Source organism: Sapajus apella, unplaced genomic scaffold (assembly GCF_009761245.1).
Source record: "Sapajus apella isolate SASKATOON/1434 unplaced genomic scaffold, GSC_monkey_1.0 scaffold23, whole genome shotgun sequence".
Classification (NCBI taxonomy): domain Eukaryota; kingdom Metazoa; phylum Chordata; class Mammalia; order Primates; family Cebidae; genus Sapajus; species Sapajus apella.
The window spans coordinates 1,596,800-1,614,535 of NW_022436963.1; the positions used below are offsets into that span (position 1 = coordinate 1,596,800).

The window sequence follows — 17,736 nt, forward strand, 5'->3', positions numbered from 1 at the left end:
AGACAGTGGGGTTGATACTACAATGCTGTTTCCAAAACGAAAGGGCTAGTGAGCACTAGAAAAATCAGTAAATACTTATTTTATTTAGTAAATGTGAAGCATTCATAGCATATTAAAAAGTTTATGGTGCCCAGGGTACACTTTTTTTCTTTTTTTTTTTTTTTAAGACATTCTCACTCTTTCCTGAGCTGGAATGCAGTGGTGCAGTCTTGGCTTACTGCAGCCTCATCCTCCCGAGCTCAAGTGATCCACCTTAGCCTTCCAATAAAGAAGTTGGGACTACAGGCATATGTCACCATGCCTGGCTAAGTTTTGTATTTTTTCGTTTTTTGAGATGGATTCTTGCTCTGTTGCCCTGGCTGGTGTGCAGTGGCATGATTTTGGCTCACTGCAGCCTCTGCCGCCTGGGTTCAAGCAATTCTGCCTGAGCCTCCTGAGCTGGGATTACAGGCACCTGGCACCATGCCTGGCTAATTTTTGTATTTTTAGTAGAGATGAGGTTTCGCCATGTTGCCCAGGCTGGTCTCAAACTCCTTGGCTCAAGTGATGTGCCTGCCTTGGCCTCCCAAAGTATTGAGGTTACAGGTGTGAGCCGTCGCGCCCCACCCCATAGTATACATGCTGATGTGTGGTGGTCCCTGATAAACTAAGAAGTGGGAAACTAGTTTAACTTTTAGTTCATGTTCTAAAGTACTAATTTTTGTGGTTTATTTTATACAGGCACTGCTATTACCAGAATTTGGTAGAAAAAGGATCTACTTGTTGGCGGCCTGTTGATAAAAAGAGATGTGGGGGGATTCTCGACCTGCTAACAGAACTGGACCTTTTCGGTAAGCTCTGAAATTTGAATATTGAAATTGCCAGTGTTTTAATTATAAATATGTAACATTTTGGCCTACTATAAAGGAAGATAATTTCTCTGTTGAGAAATAGTTTCTGATTTTTTTAAAAATAGAAACTCAGTTTGGAAAATAATTTCAAAAATGATTGTGAGACTGAATACCCAGCATGCCTAATGTCTTGTCATATAACCTTTTTGTTTTTGAGATGGAGTCTTGCTTTGTCACCCAGGCTGGAATGCAGTGGTGTGATCTCGGCTCACTGCACCTTCTGCCTCCTGGGTTCAAGCAGTTCTCTGCCTCAGCCTCCCAAGTAGCTAGAATTAGAGGTGCCTACCACCACGCCTGGCTAATTTTTGTAATTTTGGTAGAGACTGGGTTTCACTGTCTTGGCCAGGCTTTTCTTCAACTCCTGACCTCCTGATCCACCCACCTTGGCTTCCCAACATTTTGAAATTTATTTATTTATTTTTTGAGACAGAGCCTCTCTCTGTCTTCCAGGCTGGAGTGCAGTGGTACAGTCTTGACTCACTGCAACCTCCGTCTCCTGGATTCGAGTGATTCTCCTGCCTCAGCCTCCCAAGTAGCTGGTAGTACAGGTGTGTGCCACCATGCCCAGCTAATTTCATTTTTTTAAATATTAAGAAATCCCCAAATATTTATTTTTGTTTCTTTTCTTTTTCTTTTTTTGGGATGGAGTCTTGCTCTGTCGCCAGGCTGGAGTGCAGTGGCGCAGTCTCGCTCACTGCAACCTCCTCCTCCTGGGTTGAAGTGATTCTTCCGCTTCAGCCTCCCGAGTAGCTGGGACCACAGGCGCACGCCACCACACCCAGCTAATTTTTGTATTTTTAGTAGAGACAGAGTTTCACCATGTTGGCCAGGATGGTCTTGATCTCTTAACCTCGTGATCCGCCCACCTCGGCCTCCCAAAGTGCTGGGATTACAGGCGTGAGCCACTGCGCCCAGCCTTATTTTTGTTTCTTAGCAAAGGAATACATATTTGGCTAGTAAGGAAAGCTAGTGAAATGTCCATAAATGTTTATAAAAGTTGCATTGAGTGCACTCTTTATGTCTAGAATTCAGAGCTATGCCTTGCCTGTGGCATGTTGATGCAGTTTGCTAAACCATCTCTCAATTTTAGGGGTTATTGGGTACCAAGAAGTGTGGAGATGGTGGTAGCATTGGTAGCATTTAGTAGTAAATGGATTCTATTTTAAATTTGTAGGGAGTTAATTTTTTTTATAGCTAATGTAATACACTTTGTATTTTAACTCGTATTTAAACATTTTTTGCATTGTGTTTACAATTAATGAAATGTTATACAAATGTGACTTTTTTGGTTTTACTTGGTACATAGCAAAGAAATCTAACCTTTAAATGTATGCATTCAAAGGTATTGATGCTCCAGTTGAAACTTCTATTACTAGTACATTTTCTTTTTTTTTTTTTTTTTTTTTTTTTCTTTTTTTGAAATGGAGCCTCACTCTGTCACCTAGCCTGGAGTGCAGGGGTGTGATCTCAGCTCACTGTAGCCTCCACCTCATGGGTTCAAGTGATTCTCCTGCCTTAGCCTCCCGAGTAGCTGGGACTACAGGTGCATGCCAACACATCTGGCTAATTTTTGTATTTTTAGTAGAGACAGGGTTTCACCATGTTGGCCAGACTGGTCTTGAACTCCTGACCTTGTGATCTGCCCTCCTCAGCCTCCCAAATTGCTGGGATTACAGGCATGAGCCACCATGCCTGGCCAGCATCCTTATTTTCTCTTCAGTGGTCTTTAAATTAAAACAACTATGTGATGTTGGGTATTCTTTTCTTTCAAAACACTAAGGATTAGATCAGTGCCAATAACCTATTTTTGTAAATAAAGTTTTATTAGAAAACAGCCACGCTCATATATTTGCAGATTGTGTATGGTTGCTTTCATGCTGTGCTGGCAGAGGTGAATAGCTATGATGGAGATTGTATAACCCACAAAATTCAATATATTTATGAACTGGCTCTTCATGGAGAAAGTTTGCTGACCTCTAGTCTAGATTAATGGGCTTGTACATTAACATTTAAAAATATTTAAATTGTAATCTATCCTCTTGTTACTCCTATTTATAGATAACTATTTTGTAAGTAAGGCTATTTCTTATAGAATTAACATGGTTTAGGTAAGCATTCAGAAATGTTAAGTAAATTTAGCTCTATTGTATAACTTTTTTCCAAATTTAGAACATTTGTCTTTGACTTGTTTAAACTTACTTAAAATTATATCTTCCCACATTAATTTTAAATGTAAGTCATTATATGTTGTTTTTTAAGGTCTTTGATCAGAAGGGAGTCATAGTTTATATAGCATTCCTTTTTTGGGAACTAGTTTGAACCAAAAAAGATACAGGAAAATGATTTTATTACATTTTCTTTGAACTTTCCTTTTTAAATTTGTTTTTATTTGGTTGAAAATGATTTTCATAATTACTGTTATTTTATATTAGTAGAACTGTTTCTTGGTTAGTCCGTATAAAATACAGATAAGAACCCTGCTACAGTAAGTTATTCTAAATCTATTTGATCTTAACTTAGAAGGGTAAGATAATCCTTAGGGCCATGTTAGATGTGTTCTGGTCAGAAAACATGTAGGTTTCATACATCAGTCCTCATCCTACGAGTGTGTGATGAAGCTTGAATTTTCCTGCAAGCTATTAAGACTTGAATTATTTTAAATATGGAAGACACTGTATTTAGTGGTAACATCCTAATTTTAGTGTTAAATTTTATTGGTTAAGAACATCTAAACCTCCTGCTCTTATGATGAACCACATAGACATAACTAATGTTAATGGGGGTCAGTGGAAGTTATCATGTTCTGAAAATCCAGTAAATGTACATCATTATAGTGTTTAGGTTAACGTTAAATTCCTATTACTTTAAGAAAGGGTTGGCTGGTCATGGTGGCCCACACCTGTAATCCTAGCACTTTGGGAGGCGGAGTTGGGTGGATCACCTGAGGTCAGGAGTTTAAGACCTGCATGGGCAACATGGTGAAACTCATCTCTACTACAAATACAAAAATTAGCTGGGCATGGTGGTGCGTGCCTGTAATCCCACCTACTTGGGAGGCTGAGGCACGAGAATCAGTTGAACCCAGGAGGCGGAGGTTGCAGTGAACCGAGATTGCGCCATTGCATGCCAGCCTGGGCAACAGAGCGAGACTTTGTCTCAAAAAATAAAAAAAGAACGGGTTTGGCATTGCAACTATTTCTCTTGAACTGAGTGACCCAGAATCAGTTGTTCTTTGAATTTTACTAAAGTAGTGCAGTCTGAGCTCAGAAGAGTCTTATGGTAGACCCTGTATGTTCTGGGAGGCAAGAATTGAGTTGGTATTGATATCTTAATGCTTTTGTTTTACTGCTAAATAGCAGATGACCCTTCAGGTCTTTTCATGTCTCCCTACCTAGGATCCCAGGTGCCTAATTGCCTGTTTAAACTAGTTTAGGGAATCTTGGACTGAAGCCAAAACATGTAAAATGCCCTGGAGGTTAGGCAAAGGGAAGAAGTAGAATAGTATGAAAGATTAGGTTATATCTTGTTTATCTCTTGAGTTCTGTAAATTGAGAATGTAAATTTAATAATGTGTCTATTTTTAAAATGGATTTTATTGCCATGAAAATGTAGCATGAGGCATTGGAATATGGAATATCAGTTTCTTCATTTGGGTCATGGGGATCATGCTTGAAGGCCTAACACTCTCTCTCTAGGTCCCTCTCAGCATTAAGCCCATGGATGCTGTTGGTGGCTTAGATGACTTACACATGCTTGGTAGCATGATTCATGCTACCTTCTATGATACCCTTGAGTTGTTATATTAGGACCCAGGTTAGAGTGCTTCTTGGTGGAGCCACTGTAGAACTGGGATTTAGATGCAACCAGGACTGATGCTCAGCTGATGAACACTGGTGTGCTTGTTCCTACTGGTGATTTACAACCAGTGTTTCTTCCTTTTGGGCCTGCATCCATTTTGATTGGGTAGTGTCCATGCTATATCTGTAAGAAAATATTTTGGAATGTTACCCCTGGATGCAGCAGTGAGAAAGATATCTACTGAAACTTACTGTAAGAAATTTACAGTGAATTGATTTTTCTGATACATAGGAATCGTCATGTTGACCTTGGAATTCTTAAGTTCCCTGGCTGTAGGAAATGGAAATTTTTGTAGTATGTCACCATTGTTAGCTTATTTGGTATTGCGGATTTTCCCTGTTGCAGGACTGGGTGAAAGCTTTTTCTGCAGCAGTCATGTTGAAAACCTTGTGTTGACTTTCCTCGTGTTCTGAAATGGGAGCATAAAAGTTTACTCCGCCACTTCGTCTTAAAATAGCAAACCTTTGCTGTTTTCTGCAGATCTAGGACCTTGTTACAGAACTCTGCCAAAAAAAAAAAAATGTTTACAGAAGAATGTGCTGTGATTAGAGAAGAATATGCTGGTGTGTAGATTTCAAACTCTCTGGACAATATAAATAACACTGTCTTTGTTTCTACAGTGGGAGCCAAGAAGAAAGGTTTGCTCCCGGGTGGAACAGGGATTATCCTCCTCTTCCCCTTAAGAGTCATGCTCAAGAGAGACACTCTGGCAACTTTCCTGGCAGAGATTCACTTCCCTTTGATTTCCAGGGGCATTCGGGGCCTCCTTTTTCAAATGTAGAGGAGCATTCTTTCAGCTATGGAGCTAGAGATGGACCGCATGGTGACTATCGAGGAGGGGAGGGACCTGGACATGATTTCAGGGGGGGTGATTTTTCATCTTCTGATTTCCAGAGCAGAGATTCATCACAGTTGGACTTCAGGGGTAGGGACATACATTCTGGGGATTTTCGGGATAGAGAAGGACCACCTATGGACTATAGGGGTGGAGATAGTACTTCTATGGATTATAGAGGTAGGGAGGCACCTCATATGAACTACAGAGACAGGGATGCTCACGCTGTTGACTTCAGAGGTAGGGATGCTCCTCCATCTGACTTCAGGGGCCGGGGCACTTATGATTTAGATTTTAGAGGCCGGGATGGATCCCATGCAGATTTTAGGGGAAGGGATTTATCAGATTTGGATTTCAGGGCCAGAGAACAGTCCCGTTCTGATTTTAGGAATAGAGATGTATCTGATTTGGACTTTAGGGACAAAGATGGAACACAAGTAGACTTTAGAGGCCGAGGTTCAGGTACTGCTGATCTAGACTTTAGGGACAGGGATACACCACATTCAGATTTCAGAGGTAGACACCAGTCTAGGACTGATCAGGATTTTAGGGGCAGAGAGATGGGACCTTGTATGGAATTTAAAGATAGGGAGATGCCCCCTGTGGATCCAAATATTTTGGATTACATTCAGCCCTCTACACAAGATAGAGAACATTCTGGTATGAATGTGAACAGGAGAGAAGAATCCACACATGACCATACGATAGAAAGGCCTGCTTTTGGCATTCAGAAGGGAGAATTTGAGCATTCAGAAACAAGAGAAGCAGAAACACAAGGTGTAGCCTTTGAACATGAGTCTCCAGCTGACTTTCAGAACAGCCAAAGTCCAGTTCAAGACCAAGATAAGTCACAGCTTTCTGGAGGTGAACAGCAGAGTTCAGATGCTGGTCTGTTTAAAGAAGAAGGCGGTCTGGACTTTCTTGGGCGGCAAGACACTGACTACAGAAGCATGGAGTACCGTGATGTGGATCATAGGCTGCCAGGAAGCCAGATGTTTGGCTATGGCCAGAGCAAGTCTTTTCCAGAGAGCAAAACTGCCCGAGATGCCCAACGGGACCTTCAGGTATGTTGATGGGGTGGATTGCTTTTTTTTTTTTTTCCTTTTAAGTAAGACTTTTGTGAAGGATGAAGCTTATTTATTTTTTTAATCATTTTATTTTTATCCTTGCATAACCATTAGAAAGAAAAATTTATATTCAGGGGTAGAATGTAGGAATGTAAATTTCTAGAGAAAAGGCCCTGAGCTCAGATTATATATATATTTTTTCTTTTATTCTTTTCCACCTGCTTCATTTTCCCTTCTCATATGTGTGTGTGTGTATATATATATATATATGTATATATGTATGTATATATGAAGGAAATATATATATGTATATATTTGAGACAGGGTCTCGCTCTGTCACCTAGGCTGAAGTATAATAGTGTAATCATGGCTCCTTGAAGCCTTGACCTCCCAGGCTCAAGCTATCTTCCCACCTCAGCTTCCTGAGTAGCCGGAACTATAGGTATGCACCAGCCACCATACCTGGCTAGGTTTCATTTATTTATTTTTTTCCTTTGAGAGCAAGTCTTGCTCTGTTGCTCAGGCTGGAGTGCAGTGGTGTTATCTCGGCTCACTGCAACCCTCTTAACTCCGGATTCAAGGGATTCCCCCGCCTCAGCCTTCCAGGAAGCTGGGACTACAGGTATATATCACCATGCCTACTTAGTTTAGTTTTTATTTTTCTTTTTTGTGATAGAGTCTCACCCTGTTGCCCAGGCTGAAGTGCAGTGGCATGATCTTGGCTCACGACAACCTCCATCTCCCATGTTCAAGCAATCTTCCTGCCTCAGCTTCCTGAGTAGCTGGAACTGTAGTTATGTGGCACCACACTAATTTTTGTATTTTTTTTTTTTTTTTTTTTGTAGAGATGAGGTTTAGCTATGTTGCCTAAGCTGGGCTGGAACTCCTGATCTCAAACGATCCACCCTTCTCAGCCTCCCAAAGAGCTGGGATTACAGGTGTGCACTACCACGCCTGGCCAGCAGTTTTGGTATTTTTTTGTAGATACAGGGTTGCAACATGTTGCCCAGGCTGGTTTTGAATTCCTGGATTCAAGCAGTCCCCCCACCTCAGCCTCCCAAAGTGCTGGGATTACAGGAGTGAGCCATTGCCCTTAGCTTCAGATCATATTTTTGATGTGCGTTTTTAAATTATTTTTTTTTATGGTGCTGATTTACATGCCTTGGGACAATTTAGTTTGAAAGTATATGTCTTTGGGAGTTGACTCTTGCAACTCTCGCTTAGTTAGGCCTGTGGTTGTTTAGGGATCATTTTCTTACTTAAATTCATTGAGAGAATACTTAGGAGTCTCCCTAGTCGTGAGGAGGTGATTTAGTGTTGCATCTATCCTCTTGCAGCTAACATAATTAAATGTTAAACTTCTTGAATATATGATTTAAGCAAGGAGGGTTATATTTGTAATTTTGCAATGAAGACATTACCTTTTAAAGTCGATTTGGCCAGGTGCAGTGGCCCATGCTTGTAATTTCAGCACTTTAGGAGGCTGAGGTGGGAGGATCACTTGAGGCCAGGAGTTAGAGACCTTTGTGGTACAACCTCAGGAGAGAGTGTGGCGGGAAAAAGAAAAATAAGGCCAGGCATAGTGGCCCATGCCTGTAATCCCAACACTTTGGGAGACCAAAGTGGGCGGATCATTTGAGGTCAGGAGTTCAAGACCAGCCTGGCCAACATGGTGAAATCCATCTCTACTAAAAATACAAAAAAAATTAGTCTGGGCACAGTGGCTCACACCTATAATCCAGCACTTTGGGAGGCTGAGGCAGGCGGATCACCTGAGGTTGTGAGTTCGAGACTAGCCTGACCAACATGGAGAAACCCCCTCTCTACTGAAAATACAAAATTAGCCAGGTGTGGTGGCAGGCGCCTGTAATCCCAGCTACTCGGGAGGTTGAGGCAGGAGAATCACTTGAACCCGGGAGGCGGGGGTTGTGGTGAGCTGAGATCGCATCATTGCACTCCATCCTGGGCAACAAGAGCAAAACTTCATCTCAAAAAAAAAAAAAAATATATATATATATATATAAATTAGCCAGGTGTGGTGGCAGGTGCCTATAATCCCAACTACTTGGGAGGCTGAGGCAGGAGAATTGATTGAACCCAGGAGGCAGGGGCAGTTGTGGGCTGAGATTGTGCCACTGCACTCCAGCCTGGGTGACAGAGACTCTGTATCAAAAAAAATAAATTAATTAATTAAAAGCAAGTCTGTTAACGCATGTTTTTGGGAAAATTTCTTGGGAGGTTTGACTTAATACTTTAGAGTTTACATATGTACGTATTAACTCATACTTTGAAGTTGAACAAATATTAATTGTACTTACACCAATATTATTTGACTGATTGGCATATAACTTATATCACTGCCAGAAGCTTCTGTAGTGTGGAGTACAATATAAGACACCTCACTAAAACTTTCCTCAGACGTACAAAGGCAGGAAGTTGTTTTGTTTGTTTCACAAACCCGGTTGATAAATCATTAGGGAAAACCTAATGAAGCTTTTGCTACATGAAGATTTTCCTATCCTGTCACCATCATTCGGGGACATTTAAAAAATTAACATTATGTAGTTATCTTCTCTCACCAGAGCTATGAAGTGCTGCTAGCCCACACCCCATTCTCAGACCAGGGAAGTTTTGGTTTTTTTCTTTGGAGACTGGGGTTCTTGCTCAGTCTCCCAGGCTGGAGTGCAGTGGCACAATTTTGGCTCCCTGAAACTCCTGCCTCCCAGGTTCAAGTGGTTTTTCCTCCAGTTTCCAGAGTAGCTGGGACCACAGGCACGCGGAGCATGACCAGCTAATTTTTGCGTTTCTACCAGAGACAGGGTTTCACCATGTTGGCCAGACTGAGAAAATTACAGTTTAGAGACTATGTTAGTGTGGCTTTCTGGTTATTTAAGTCTTATTCAGTGTTGTCTCTGGTCATGTTTTGCTTTCCTTTCAAGATTCTTTCAGTGAGCCTTGGTCTTAGCATACTTATATTCTAATGATTTTAAGTCACATTCTGGCACTCAAAACAATAGAGAAAATTGTAATTTTTCATATCTTCACATGATATGTCATTATCATTTTTGATCCTGAATAGTTAAACTTCATGTCGATTTGTGTTTTGAACAGTAAAGTATATTTACTTGTGAAATAATTTTTCATTCTGAATTTAAGGATCAAGATTATAGGACCGGCCCAAGTGAGGAAAAACCCAGCAGGCTTATTCGATTAAGCAGGGTGCCTGAAAATGCCACAAAAGAAGAGGTAAGGCACATGTTCTCTCCTGTTTCTCTGTGTCAGTTAAAAATTAAAAAACCTTTTAGTTTGAAAAATTGTAGGTTCACAAGAAGGTGCAAAGAAATGTGCTGAGAAGCTTGTGTATTTTTCTCCCGTCCTCCCTCAGTGTTAATATTTTGCATAACTATGGTATAGTATCTAAACCAGGAAATTGACTCTGTTATATTTCGTAAAGTTTATTCAGATTTTGCCATTTATGCATGTACTCACTGAGGTGAGGTTAAAAAATATTTTGACAAATGACTGCTCTCTTTAGACATGATCACATCCTTTAGAACATATTATTTCTGGAATGCATACATAAAGATGCAGTTTATTTACAATAGTAAAAACTAGAAACTGCCTAACTCCCCAATATCAAAGGATTGGCTGACTAAATTAGGGCTGAACTTATGACAGTTATACTCTGTGCCAGGCATTGTGTGATACTTATAAGCATTAGTTTATTTAATTATCACATATATAATCTATTCACTCTAAATATTAAGCATTACTGTATGCCAGGCATTGTTCTAGATACTGGGTGATATAGCAGTGTATATTATAAAGTTACTGCCTCTATGGATAATGAAAAAGCAAGCAAAAAACAGATTACATGATTTTAGTCAGTAAATAAATGCTCTGAAGAAAACTAAAGTATAGGCTGGGCGTGGTGGCCTACACCTATAATCTTAGCACTTTGGGAGACCAAAGCAGGCGGATCACTTGAGGTCAGGAGTTTGAGACCAGCCTAGCCAACACAGTAAAACCCCGTCTCTACTAAAAATAGAAAAAAAATAAGCTGGATGTGGTGGTATGTGCCTGTAATCCCAGCTACTCAGGATGCTGAGGCAGGAGAATTGCTTGAACCCAGGAGGCGGAGGTTGTAGTGAGCCAAGATTGTACCAGTACACTCTAATCTGGGCAACAGAGCAAGACCTGGTCTCAAAAAAGAAAACTAAAGCTAAAGTACAGGCTTAGAGTGTCACTGGAATTGGGGCTGTTTTATTTTTATCATCTTTATTTGTTTGTTTGAGATGGAATCTTGCCCTGTCACCTTGGCTGGAGTCTAGTGGCACGATCTCGGCTCACTACAACCTCTGCCTCCTAAGTTCAAGCAATTATTCTGCCTCAGCCTCCCAAGGTAGCTGGGACTATAGGCACATGCCACCACACCTGGCTAATTTTTGTATTTTAGATAAAAACAGAGTTTTACCATATTGGTCAGGCTGGTCTCAAACTCCTGACCTCAGGTGATCCACCTCCCAAAGTGCTGTGATTATAGACATGAGCCACTGCCCCCAGCCCATTTTTTAATTTTGTTGAGGCAGAGTCTCACTTTGTTGCCCAGGCTGGAGTGCAGTGGTACGGTCATGGCTCACTGCAGCTTCTACCTCGTGGGCTCAGTCAGTCCTCCCACCTCAGCCTCGGGAGTAGCTGGGACTACAGGCGTGCATGCTTATGGGGCTAATTTTTATATTGTATAGTTAGGGAGACATTACTGAGGAAGAGGCATTTGAGCCCAGGCCTGAATGCAGTGAGAGCACAGTTCATTAGAATATGGGGAAACAAACTGCCCATGCTGAGGAAGTGCTATGGCCCTGAACCCAATAAATCATTTTATGTTTAACACATGAGAAACTGGTCACTAAAAGGTTACACAGCAGGTACGCAGGAGAGCTTGGAATGTACACAGTATGAGTACAGAGAGCTTGAGCCCTTGAAGGTTATGTTCTTCTGCTTTTCTTATATACCTGAGAAGGTTATGTTCTTTTGCTTTTTTTATATACCTGAGGAAAAAAAAAAAAGAGACGGGGTACTCCGGACTGGAGTGCAGTGGCCCAATCAAGGCTCACTACAGCCTCAAACTCCTGGGCCCAAACTCTCCTCCTAAGTAGCTGGGACTATAGGTGTCAGCCACCACTCTTGGTCAAAAAAAAAATTTTTTTTTTGAGGCTGAGTCTCACTCTGTCACCCAGACTTGGAGTGCAGTGGTATGATCTCAGCTCACTGCAACCTCCACCTTCTGGGTTCAAGCAATTCTGCCTCAGCCTCCTGAGTAGTTGGGACTACAGGCATGCACCACCACGCCCGGCTAATTTTGTATTTTTAGTAGAGATGGGATTTCACCAAATTAGCCCAGGATAGTCTTGATCTCCTGACCTCGTGATCCGCCCACCTCAGCCTCCCAAAGTCTGGGATTACAGGCGTGAGCCACTGTGCCCGGCCTTTTTTAAAAAATTTTTTTAAGGCAGTGTCTCGCTCTGTTGCCCAGGCTGGAGTATAGTGGCATGATCTCAGCTCACTGCAGCCTCAGCCTTCTGCTTTCAAGTGATTCTCCTGCCTCAGCTTTCCAAGTAGCTGGGATTACAGGTGTGTGCCACTACACCCAGCTAATTTTTTTTTTTTTTGATATGGAGTTTCCCTCTTGTTGCCAAGGCTGGAGTGCAATGGCATGATCTCGGCTCACCATAACCTCTGGCTCCCAGGTTCAAGTGATTCTTCTGCCTCAGCCTCCCGAGTAGCTGAGATTACTGTCATGCGCCACCATGCCCAGCTAATTTTGTATTTTTAGTAGAGACAGAGTTTCTCCATCTTGGTTAGGCAGGTCTCAAACTCTCGACCTCAGGTGATCCACCTGCCTTGGCCTCCCAAAGTGCTGAGATTATAGGCGTGAGCCACTGTACCCATCCTAATTTTTGTATTTTTAGTAGAAACGGGGTTTCTCCATGTTAGTCAGGCTGGTCTCAAACTCCTGAGCTCAGGTGACCCTCTTGCCTTGGCTTCCCAAAGTGCCGGGATTACAGGTGTGAGCCACTGTGCCTGGTCTCCGGGTAATTATTATTATTATTATTTTTGGAGATGGAGTCTCGCTCTGTTACCTAGACTGGAGTTCAGTGGCACGATCTTGCTCACTGAAGCCTTTGCCTCCCAGGTTCAAGCAGTTCTCCCACCTCAGCTTCACAAGTAGCTGGGATTACAGGTGCACCACCACGCCTGGCTAATTTTTATAGTTTTAGTAGAGATGGGGTTTCACCATGTTGGCCAGGCTGGTCCTGAACTCCTGACCTCAGGTGATCCACCCTCCTTGGCCTCTCAAAGTGTTGAGAGTATAGGTGTGAGCTGCTACTCCTGACCTCAGGTGATCCACCCTCCTTGGCCTCTCAAAGTGTTGAGAGTACAGGTGTGAGCTGCTGCATCTGGCCTCTCCCGGATACTTAAGAAAAAAAAATTTTTTTTAAGAGGTAGTGTCTCACTATGTTGCCCAGGCTTATCTTAAACGTGGCTTTAAGCAATCCTCCCACCTTGGCCTTCTAAAGTGCTGGAATTATAAGTATGAGCCACTGCATTCTGCCAATTTTTAAATAATTATGTTTCACTCATTCTTTTTTTTTTTTCCTTTTTTAGAGATGGAGTTTTGCTCTTGTTGCCCAGGCTGGAGTGCACAATGGTGTGATCTCGGCTCACCACAACCTCCGCCTCCTGGGTTCAAGTGATTCTCCTGCCTCAGCCTTCCGAGTAGCTGGGATTACAGGCATGCGCCACCACGCCCGGCTAATTTTGTATTTTAGTAGAGACAGGGTTTCTCCATGTTGGTCAGGCTGGTCTCAAACTCCTGACCTCAGGTGATCTGCCTGCCTTGGCCTCCCAAAGTGCTGGGATTACAGGCATGAGCCACTGCGCCCGGCCTCATTCAACATTTTTTGAATGCCTTGAGTGTTTATATATAGTTAACTTTGCTTTTACACAATAATCATGGCTTTAAATAATGTATGATAAAAACCTTTAGGGAAAAATGTAATATTCAGTGTTTGATTATGATTTGTATCATTAGTGTAGATGCCATATTTTTGCAGATTCTTAATGCTTTTCGGACTCCTGATGGTATGCCTGTAAAGAACTTGCAGCTGAAGGAGTATAACACAGGTGAGTTTCCTGACTTGCATATGGTCTTGGGTTAGGAAGGGTCTTTGTTAGATCTCTGCATCATGTGCTACTTAAAATTTGTTTTAAGAAACCACAATTAAAATTTCCAGAAGCCTTCTGTTGGTGCCTTCAAATAACAAGCAGCTTTAGTCTTAGCTGTGGTTCTTTGTGGATATTTGTCCACACATGGGCGATGAGGATGCATGTTCCAGTTCTTCTGAATGCCTGTGATATATAAAGTGAGTGTTGCAGCAATTGCCCTGAATATATTTTATGTAATTATTAAACTTGCTATTTATGTTCTTCATGGTGGTGGAATGTTTATGTTTGAGGCTAATAGGATTTAATAAGCTTGCTGTATGTAAAATTTTACATTCATAGCTTCAGAGTAAAACTTAGACTTCCAGAGAAATTGTACAAATTAGTGGTTTCTTTAATTTTCAGTTTTGCTTTGAGAATGGAGTCCTGTAACAGCTATTTTGTTGAAACCCATGAATAGATGCAGAAGAGCTTTCTCTTTGACATCTGTTCTGTGGTCTGAACTGTAGATCAAACTTTTCAGAATATGCTCCTAGTCATATTTCACAGTACCAATTTCAGTCATTTCCTTTAAATCTTACTATAGTAAAAGTCGGGAAAGGTGAAATGCCAACAACTCAAGGTTTTGGCCAATATTTTTAGAACTGTGTGTAATAATAAGTGGTTTAAAAATAAGGGTAATCTTTAGGTGACCTATTTTGCAGAATTTTAAATGGAAGAGATTAGAGCATGAGTCTTCACAGAATTTAGAATTTCAGTTAAAGAGATCTTCAAGTAAGAACATGTCATATTTTTGAGGGTATAATTTTAGCAGTTTACCATGGAATAAAAATTTTGCATTCACTAGATAGCTTCTTCATATTGCTTCTGCAGAGGAAAATTTTTTTTTTTTTTTTTTTGAGACGGAGTTTCGCTCTTGTTACCCAGGCTGGAGTGCAATGGCACGATCTCGGCTCACCGCAACCTCCGTCTCCTGGGTTCAGGCAATTCTCCTGCCTCAGCCTCCTGAGTAGCTAGGATTACAGGCACGCGCCACCATGCCCAGCTAATGTTTTGTATTTTTAGTAGAGACGGGGTTTCACCATGTTGACCAGGATGGTCTCGATCTCTTGACCTCGTGATCCACCCGCCTCGGCCTCCCAAAGTGCTGGGATTACAGGCTTGAGCCACCGCGCCCTGCAGAGGAAAATTATCCACAAAGTAAATTTTGTGCTTAAAGAATATGGTATTAAGTCCAGAAATAATTTGTTCTGTAATTTGAGAGCAAACTCAGAGGTATTATTTCTCAGAGAGCTAATTATTTCTTTTGTTTTAAAAACATCAATCTTGAATTTGTGGAAACCTAACTAAGAGTAGATATATTGTTCTTCTTGTATATCTCACTTTTGTTGGTTATATTTATTTTTTGCATATGCCCCATAAATGCTTTCTTTGGGAACTCAAGGTAGAATTTACAGGCTAGAGATGCTTTTTAACTCTCAGGATAATAATGTCAGCTGTCTTGTTTCATGAACTGTGCTTTCATTAAGTATTGATATGTTTAGTAAAGGAGATGTCTTAATATTTAAAAAGCAGCAGTTCAAACTCCAGTTTCTTCAGTATTCTTTGACTTTCTAATTGTCAAATTTGTCAGCACAGTAAAAATTATATTAACATATAGGGTTTAAAGAGGAAGTTCTTAAATGTGCTGATTGTGGTAGCTATTAGAATTGGCAGACTGAAGATACTGATACACCTGGGAAATCATTCAGGACTTAAAAATAAAACTAAAAACACCTTTCGGCAAATACAGTCTTTTCTTGGCTTTCTATTAAGGGGTGTGTGTGTGTGTGTGTGTGTTTAGTGAAAGGATTGGATTACCTGTTATTACATCTCTATGTGACAAGTAGGATGAACTTTTGAAAATATCAGTCAGATCATGTTACTCCCATGTCTAAAACCCTCTTAGTGCCTTCATCTTCACTTGGAAGAAATTCTCAACTTCTTGTTTCATCCTACAAACCCATGCATGAGCTGATCCTTGGCTGTTTGATCTCATTCGGTACTGCTCTCCACCTACTCTATTTTACTGTAACCACACGGAGCTTTTCTCTTGTCTTTGACCAATACAGACTTCTTTCTGTGTCAGAGTCTTTGCACTGCTCTTCCCTCTGATCTTTACTTGTCTTCTACGGTTTAGTTCTTGACTTCAGTTTCACCTTTCTGAGGCCCTGTGTCACCTTCAAATCCAAAATCACCTGGTAGTCATTTTCTGTCATATCCTTGTTTGGATCTATCACTGATTGGATATTTCTATCACTGGATTTTTCAATTGGATCTATCACTGATCTACCCCTAGTCACTGATTGGACTGAATCTGTCACTGGTATTGGATGATATTTTTCTCAGTGGTTTTGTGTACCTTATCTCTCTCACTAGAGAGGAATGACAGCAGGAGCCTTATCTTGTTCCTTCTTGTATACACCAGTGCTTGACAGTCAGTAGGTCCCACATATGCATGGAATAGATTATTATTTATGATGTTTGTGAAGAGCAGCTGTGATTTCCCCTCAGGTGAGGAACATTAAAGGGTAGTAGAGGTTTCACAGCAGTGCAGCTTAGGTGTTATCTGAAGAATATGTCTTGGAACAATCAGATGTTCTGAGAACTATAACGTTTACTGTTAAAAGATCATATGTGGTAGCCAGGCATGATGTTGTACATCTGTAGTCCTAGCTACTTGGGAGTCTGAGATGGCAGAATTGCTTGAGCCCAGGAATTCGAGGTCAGCCTGGGCAACATAGCAAGACCTTGTCTCCTAAAAAAAAAAAAAAAAAAAAAAAAAAGGCATATGTGAATCTCAGTAGTAACAGTGACTTAAAAAATTTTTTATGGCTGGGCGTGGTGGCTCACGCTTGTAATTCCAGCACTTTGGGAGGCCAAGGCGGGTGTGTCATGAGGTCAAGAGACCATACTGGCCAACATGGTGAAACCGCATCGCTACTAAACATACAAAAATTAGCTGGCTGTGGTAGTGCATGCCTATAGTCCCAGCTACTTGGGAGGCTGAGGCAGGAGAATCGCTTGAACCCAGGAGGTGAAGGTTGCAGTAAGCCGAGATCGCACCACTGCACTCCAGCCTGGCAACAGTGAGACTTCATCTCAAAATAAATAAATAAATAAATAAATAAATAATTTTATTATTTTTTTTAATGAGAGACAGGGTCTTACTCTGTTGCCCAGGTTGGAGTGCATTTGTACGATTATAGCTTACTGTAACCTCAAATCCCTGGGCTCAAGTGAGCCTTCTGTCTCAACCTCCAGAGTAGTTAGGACTACAGATGCGTGCCACCATGCCAGGCTAACTTTTCGTAGAGGTGCGGTCTCACTGTGTTACCCAGGCTGGCCTGAAAATCCTGAGCTCAAGTGATTCTCCTGCCTCATCATCCCAAAGTGCTGGGATTACAGGTGTGAACCACTATGCCCAGCGAAATGGGTGACTTTCATAGGTGAAAACTGGCAGTCAGTGTTTTAGACTAAGTGATCACCTGCAAGATGGTTATTGCTCATAAGAGGGGAATTATGGCCGGGTGCGGTGGCTCAAGCCTGTAATCCCAGCACTTTGGGAGGCTGAGGCGGGTGGATCACGAGGTCAAGAGATCGAGACCATCCTGGTCAACATGGTGAAACCCCGTCTCTACTAAAAATACAAAAAATTAGCTGGGCATGGTGATGCGTGCCTGTAATCCCAGCTACTAAGGAGGCTGAGGCAGGAGAATTGCCTGAACCCAGGGGGCGGAGGTTGCGGTGAGCCGAGATCGTGCCATTGCACTCCAGCCTGGGTAACATGAGTGAAACTCCGTCTAAAAAAAAAAAAAAAAAA

The 17,736-nt window shown here is 41.5% G+C and overlaps 1 protein-coding gene and 1 long non-coding RNA gene across 13 annotated transcripts in view; one reads left to right on the forward strand and one right to left on the reverse strand.

Annotated features, from left to right (window-relative positions):
* RBM6 (RNA binding motif protein 6) overlaps window positions 1-17,736 on the forward strand; it is a 139,779-nt gene that overhangs the window by 18,392 nt on the left and 103,651 nt on the right. For 8 of the 12 annotated variants that reach the window (XM_032289892.1, XM_032289894.1, XM_032289895.1 and 5 more), the window contains exons 2-5: window positions 721-830; window positions 5,369-6,647; window positions 9,807-9,896; window positions 13,766-13,835. In XM_032289892.1, the coding sequence (XP_032145783.1) occupies window positions 787-830; window positions 5,369-6,647; window positions 9,807-9,896; window positions 13,766-13,835 (1,483 nt within the window). In that variant the 5' untranslated portion in view covers window positions 721-786. The remainder of the gene's footprint in view (window positions 1-720; window positions 831-5,368; window positions 6,648-9,806; window positions 9,897-13,765; window positions 13,836-17,736) is intronic. The other 4 variants (XM_032289900.1, XM_032289903.1, XM_032289897.1 and 1 more) reach the window with 3 other exon arrangements.
* LOC116559317 overlaps window positions 16,455-17,736 on the reverse strand; it is a 2,262-nt gene continuing 980 nt past the window's right edge. The window contains exon 2 of the long non-coding RNA XR_004272420.1: window positions 16,455-16,577. This is a non-coding gene — a long non-coding RNA (uncharacterized LOC116559317). The remainder of the gene's footprint in view (window positions 16,578-17,736) is intronic.